The following is a 6890-nucleotide window of genomic DNA, read 5'->3' as shown; positions in this document are numbered from 1 at the left end:
ACACCTGCTTTCTTTTGGCTGTAGCTTGCATGAAATATTTTTTTCCATCCTTTCACTTTCAGTTTCTTTGTGTCCCTGTGTCTAAGATGAGTCTCTTGTATGCAACATATTGATGGTTCATTCTTTTTGATCCATTCTGCGAATCTATATCTTTTAATTGGGGAGTTTAATCCATTTACAGTCAACGTTAAAACCATGAAGGCATTTCTTGAATCGGCCATCTTATCCTTTGGATTATGTTTGCCATATTTTTCCCTCTCTCTATTAATATCCTTTATTGTACCCATACCGAATCTCTTTAGTACTGAACCTTTCTCCAAGTCTCTCTGTCCTGTCTTTGTTTCTCTGTCTGTAGGGCTCCCTTTAGTATCTCCAGTAGGGCAGGTCTCTTGTTAGCAAATTCTCTCAGCATTTCTTTGTCTTTGAAAAATTTAAGCTCTCCCTCAAATTTGAAGGAGAGCTTTGCTGGATAAAGTATTCTTGGCTGGAAATTCCTCTCACTCAGAATTTTAAATATATCGTGCCACTGCCTTCTTGCCTCCATGGTGGCTGCTGAGTAGTCACTACTTAGTCTTATGCTGTTTCCTTTGTATGTGGTGAATTGCTTTTCTCTTGCTGCTTTCAGAACTTGCTCCTTCTCTTCTATGTTCGACAGTGTGATCAGTATATGTCTCGGAGTGGGTTTTTTTTGGATTTATTCTATTTGGAGTTCGCTGAGCATTTATGATTTGTGTATTTATGTTGTTTAGAAGATTTGGGAAGTTTTCCCCAACAATTTCTTTGAATACTCTTCCTAGACCTTTACCCTTTTCTTCCCCTTCTGGGACACCAATGAGTCTTATATTCGGACGTTTCATATTATCTATCATATCCCTGAGGTCCATTTCGAGTTTTTCAATTTTTTTCCCCATTCTTTCTTTTATGCTTTCATTTTCCATTCTGTCATCTTCCAGGTCACTGATTCGTTGTTCAACTTCCTCTAGTCTTGTACTATGAGTGTCCAGAATCTTTTTAATTTGGTCAACAGTTTCTTTAATTTCCATAAGATCATCCATTTTTTTATTTAGTCTTGCAATGTCTTCTTTATGCTCTTCTAGGGTCTTCTTGATTTCCTTCATATCCCGTACTATGGTCTCATTGTTCATCTTTAGTTCTTTGAGTAGCTGCTCTAGGTGCTGTGTCTCTTCTGGTCTTTTGATTTGGGTGCTTGGGCTTGGGTTATCCATATCGTCTGGTTTTTTCATATGCTTTATAATTTTCTGTTGTTTTTGGCCTCGTGGCATTTGCTGAACTTGATAGGGTTCTTTTAGGGTTTGTAGACCAGTTGAAGTCCTTATCTCTAATTTATCAGATCTAGAGCTTCGTGGAGTACACTTTCTCTAACTAACCGGCAGGTGGCATCCACGAGCCACCTGTTCTCCACAAGCCAGATCTCCCCTGCTTAGCCTTTTTGGTGAGTGGGGGAGTGAGTCTTGTGGGGCCCAATTGGTGTACCAAGCTTGCGTGTGTAGTTGGTGTTGCCTGCCCTGTATGTGGGGCGTGTTTCTGGGCAGTCGGGGAGGGGGGGTGGCCCTAACAATCAAATCTCCCTGATGATCCTAGAGTTTTAAAGCTGCTGCAATAGTCTAATCCTTCAGTTCAGTCCTGCCACAGTTTGTCTCTGCCACTGACCCACAAGTCTTTGGTATTGGCGTAAGGCTCCTGAGACTTGCAAGTGGGCCCCTCTTCCAGGACGTGCACCCCGGGTCCTCTGTTGAGGGATGACTGTGCTATGTCACAGGTGAGTGCCGTCCCCCCAGGGCAGTTCTGGGCTGCTGGGCTGTGTAGGGAGGCTCCCAGTCTGCTCAAATGATGGCTGAATGGGGCTTTGTTAATTCACACTGCTCCACCTTCCCAGCTCTGGGACATTCAGCTGAGGTTGCAGGGAAGGCTAATGTCCACGCCCAGTTTTGTGGTGTGTGCCTGTTATTTGAAGCACTTCCGTCACACTGGGTTGTCTGGGGCAGCTCTGGGCTATGGGGCTGGCGATGGGCAGGAGTGTTTCCTGTCCACCAGGATGGTGGCTGTGAGCGGACACCCCCCTTTTCTTGGGAAGTTGTGTTGTTTAGTGAATTTTCTCAGCCACTGGATTATTGCCTTTTGTCTCAGAGCTCTCTTAGTTCTGCTCTTGACTTGCCGTGCCCAAATTGCAATTCTTTGAAGCTTTCTGTATTGAGTTTCTTAGAGTAATTGTTTTAGAAAAAGCAAAAAGGATTTAAAAAAAAAAACAAAAAACGGCCCTCCTCAGAGATCTAATGGGTTATTGAAATGCTAATAGACAAAGCAACCAGGGCCATTAAGGAAAGGTGCACAGGGCAGAGAGATCAGCTTTGCTTCGGGATTTGCATATGCGCCTCAAGGCCTGAGCTCCGCCCTTCCCCCCTCTGTGTTCACCAGAACTCCAAAAATCCTCTGCTTTTATTTTGGAGTTTTTCGTGTTGTTTTTTTTCTATCCCTGTCTCCTCTCTGCTGGGCTGGCTGCTCTCAGAGTCTCTGGTGTCTGGTCTCAGTCTATCTATGGTTGGAGTTTGAATCAGTAGAATGAGTTTCCGATAAGAGCAGCCACTGCAATTCTCCCTTCTCCTTCCCGGAGCTGACAGCCCCTCCTCCCCCGGGACTGAGCCTGGCAGGGAGGGGCGCGGGTCCCCTGGCCACAAAAACTTACAGATTTCGCTGATCTCAGCAGTTCCACGTTTTCATGAGTGTTGTATGAAGTATGCCCAAAGTCAGATTGCTCTGTGGTGTCCAGTCCACGCAGTTCCTGGTTTTTTACCTACTTTCCTGGAGGAGTAGCTAAAACTTACAGCTCACCAGTCTCGGATTGACTTTTATAAAGTGCGTTTATTTGGTTACAAAGTTACAGTCTTAAGGCCATAAAGTGTCCAAGCTAAGGCATCAACAATAGGGTACCTTCACTGGAGGATGGCCAATGGTGTCTGGAAAACCTCTGTTAGCTGGGAAGGCACATGGCTGGTATCTGCTTGCTCCCAGGTTGAGTTTCAAAATGGCGTTCTCCAAAATGTCAGCATCAGCTTTCAATGGCCATCTTCAAAATGTCTCTGCAAGCTGCAGCAGCAAGCTCCTTCTGTCTGAGCTCTTATATAGGGCTCTAGTAAACTAATTAAGGCCCACAATGAATGGGCATTGCCACACCTCCATGGAAATTATCTAATCAGAGTTATCACTCACAGTTGGGTGGGTCACATCACCATGGAAACAATCTAATCCAAAGGTTCCAACCTAATCGACACTAATATGTCTGCCCCTCCCCAAGATTGCATCAAAGAACATGGCATTTTGGGGGAAATAATATATCCAAACCAGCATACCTAGCTTTACCAACTTTGAACATTTTGCCCCATTTGTGTTGCCCCCTTGAAGCACATAACTTTCAAGATATAGGGTTAACCGTAGGCCTATTGCTTTGTTGGATGTGACTTCCAAACTGTATGTCAAAATCCTTCTTGAAGACTTTGATAGAACAAATTTTTTGTTGTTGTTGATATTTATATATAGCCCTTGCTTCCTAAAATGGGCAGGTCTTGGATCTTTTCTCTGAGCCCTGGGTGAGGAATTCCATGAGTTTGCAGGCAGTAGCTGAAAGAGAGGGGTGAGATGGTAAGACTCAGAGGGAGACTTTGGAGCTGAGAAACTAGAAGCCTGGGAATGAGATTAACAGGAGAGAACAAGAGACCCAATAACTGTTGACTGCAGAGCAATCAGATATTAAAGGGACAAAGAGTTTGCAGTGGTGTATGTGACATAAAACCCTCCTTAAACTGCCCCATAAAATTTTCGGTAAAATGTAAATTACACTCTTGTTTTGATGTGAGTAGATTCTTTCTGGAGAAGGCCAAGTTTCCCTGAGCCTTACATGAAGGCAGGCAGAAAAAAGTGATGACATTTGCACTACATGCACTAGCTACATCTTTGGATCACAATCACTGCTGTTTCCAGCCCAAGGGTCCTGTTTGATTTACATACATAAATGTGTTAACAGTGTGTGTGTGTTTGATAAATTAACATTATCTGTGCATGCACAGAATTGTATAGGCTCTCAAAGCCAAGGGTTTGATGTACTCACTCTACCCTCTGGATTTGTCATACAGATTTTACTCCTATTTTACCTTCCTCCCTTTGTTCCTCATTTATTTTTCATCTGTGGGGTCACCATACATTTTTTTTTTTTTTTTTTTTTTTTTTCCACTTGTAGGAATTTTATTCAACAATAAATCCATTTTAAGAAATTTCATTGTACAAATACACACACACAATATGATTCAACAAGGCTAACTGTGTCCGTGTTACAATGAGAAATATGTCACTTATACCCTTAAGCACATTTTGAATATTGTGAATTTATACACACAAGAAAATTTCTTAAAGGAGCAAAAACATATTCTATATCGCTACATACTTAATGTTAAAATATTTACTGATGCTTTTTCTGTAATGGAACTCTCCTCTAATAGCAATTTATATGGAACCAATTCATTGAGAAACACTTTAATTGGAGCAGATGGGAAAACCTCTTCTTAAACCTAACTCATAAAAAAGCAGCAGTAGCAGCCACTTTTTGGCAATCCCCAAATCCAGAATCCAGAAATTCCTATTTATACTCAAGAAAGCAGGCAGCACTGAGGATGATTAGCACACAACACAGCATATAGCAATCATTGGGATGCAAGTCAATTTGGCTATGGGCTCTAGGCTATTTGCTGTTTATTAAAACATTGCCCATCCAAAAAGAGAGATGATGGTGTGTTCGAAGCAGATCACTTCTCCTTCCCCATTAGAATTAATCTTTTCATTAACTTCTTATTCCTCTTCACACATTCAGGGCACAACATATTATCTTCTACGTCTGCAGATGGGAAAGTGCAGGCTGGTAACAGAAAGAGAGAGATCATCCTCTTAGGAGTGTCAGGTACCCAGGCCTGCCCTGCATGGAACTGCAGGCGAACCCAGCCCTGGGTGTCTGCAGGGAGAACTCGGCCATGGACCACACACCATCTGACACCAGAGGCTTGAAGCAAAAAGGTTTCGACAGAAGTGGGAATGGGACATGAATTCACGGTCTTAGGCTGCGCTGCTCTTGCAGCAATTCTTGTCCATGATGCCAATATGGCTTCCTGAGCTGAAGTTATCACTTCAACTCTATTAGTCATTTCTTCTCTCTCCCTTCTCTTACAACTTTTTTGATCCTTTGCTGTCTTGGGCATCACCTTGCATTTCTTCGAACATAACTGTAACTTAGCCTCCTCTGGTGTGTCAGGAATATCCTGTTTTTGCTCAGGGTAAGCATGTTGCTGGAGCCTCAGATAAACGTCTATTTTCGGGCCGTCGGTACTCAAATTAAAATGTTGGCACCACTTCCGCAAAGTGTCCCGGTGTACCTTATTAATAGGAGGCAAAATGGTCGGCAAGGGAAGCATTGGTACTTTACATTTTGAGCAAGCTTTGAATTGCTCATTCATTTGAGGAAGATGAACTTTATCCTTTTTCCTAGACTTCTTTGGTTTAACTTGTGCAGTTGAAGTACTTGGTTCCATCTGATGACCCACTTGAGATTCCTCTTTTATTGGAACTAATGTGATTATCACATGTTCTTCCTCTAATTCCTCTTCAAAGACATTCTTTTTTTCTCAAACCGAAGGGACCATACATTTTTATAACCTGTTACTAATCTTTCTGGATGGAACATGTGTAACTAAGTACTCACCACTCAACTGCAACCATATTCTGCAGGTGCAATAACCAATGTCATGGTGGACAGGTAAATTACCTGTCAACATTGCCACTCAAACTGCTAAAATTGCTTTCCCATCAGCTTTACAGTACTTGGAAAAAGAGTGTGATTAAAAATACGTGTTTGCTGAATTACTGTGATAACTACGGTCTCCTAAGGTCCTTGCTGCGTGATACCTGAAGCTGCCTGCGTCTGCCTCTCTCCCTCTCTGGGTTCCACGCTGAGGTCTGTGATCTCAAGCATCCCGAGGCCAGGTCCTCCTTAAAGTGGGGCAAGGAGCTTTGATCAGATCCAAGCTGATTTTGCTTTGGCTCTGCTGAGCTAGATTCCACCTCAGGCTACATTAAAGGAACTGCCCTCTTCCTTTTTCCTTTGTTGCTAAGGAATAGCTTTTCCTCTCAGATTGATTTTTATCCCTCTTGAAGGAGCCCCTACCTGTATAACACTTGGTAGTAATTTAAAAACGAGCCTAAGAGCTGCAACTCCTATTAGAAGCATAAAGTAACCTGCTAAGTGCTATTTTAGAACAAAGGAGACTTCTTCTCTTTGGCAGACACTGATCTATTGCTCGGTTTTTCCAATTATAGGCTGAGATCCCTCCTGCCCAGGAACCTGCTAATCAGACTTTTATTAGTCTTGCTATCTCACGTCCAGGGCTTCTGGCTGAATACAGGCATCCCTGGAGGGAGGAGGGTGTGCTTTCACTGGAAAGCCGCTGTCCACTCTGAGCTCTGAGTCAAGAACTGGATTGGGCAGCTCACCTGCTGCGGAACAAAATGCATTAAGTGCATGCACCACCAGATCCGGTGCCTGTGTGCGTGCATGCGTGTGTGTGTGTGTGTGTGTGTGTGTGTGTGTGTGTGTGATGTTCCAAGCACAGGCGAGCAGGTCAGCAGCAGGGAGAACCAGCTGGGAGCAGCTAACATCCTGTGCAAATGCGGCTCTCACTGCCAGGCTGGATTCCACACCTAGAGCCATCACCACCTGCTACGGCCTTGGGGATGAGAGCGGGATTGGTTTTGTTAGTAAACCTAATTCACAGAATTCCATTATTGCCAAAAGAGCTTGTTATATGGAAACTGGGCTTGGGTAAGTTGGCATA

At 43.4% G+C, this 6890-nt stretch overlaps 1 protein-coding gene across 1 annotated transcript; it reads right to left on the bottom strand.

Moving 5' to 3' along the window:
* Positions 1 to 4721: 4721 nt before the first annotated feature.
* LOC119530638 (developmental pluripotency-associated protein 2-like) lies at positions 4722 to 6031 on the bottom strand. The gene is made up of 2 exons (XM_037831530.1): positions 5965 to 6031; positions 4722 to 5683 (listed from the first exon to the last, which is right to left on the bottom strand). Exons 1-2 carry the CDS (start codon positions 6029 to 6031, stop codon positions 4815 to 4817), a joined length of 936 nt encoding a protein of 311 aa, XP_037687458.1. The 3' UTR covers positions 4722 to 4814.
* Positions 6032 to 6890: the final 859 nt, after the last annotated feature.

The sequence above is a fragment of the Choloepus didactylus genome, chromosome 3, assembly GCF_015220235.1.
Source record: "Choloepus didactylus isolate mChoDid1 chromosome 3, mChoDid1.pri, whole genome shotgun sequence".
NCBI lineage: Eukaryota > Metazoa > Chordata > Mammalia > Pilosa > Megalonychidae > Choloepus > Choloepus didactylus.
Note: the sequence above shows the minus strand (reverse complement) of the source record. Positions and strands in the feature narration are given on the sequence as shown.

Bases quoted from the DNA above. Each gene is read 5' to 3' on its own strand.
- LOC119530638 (XM_037831530.1), bottom strand. From the start codon at position 6,031: ATGCTTGAGATCACAGACCTCAGCGTGGAACCCAGAGAGGGAGAGAGG. The intron at 5,684-5,964 runs GTATCACGCAGC...CTTCGGTTTGAG, and splicing joins GCAGACGCAGGCAGCTTCAG to AAAAAAAGAATGTCTTTGAA.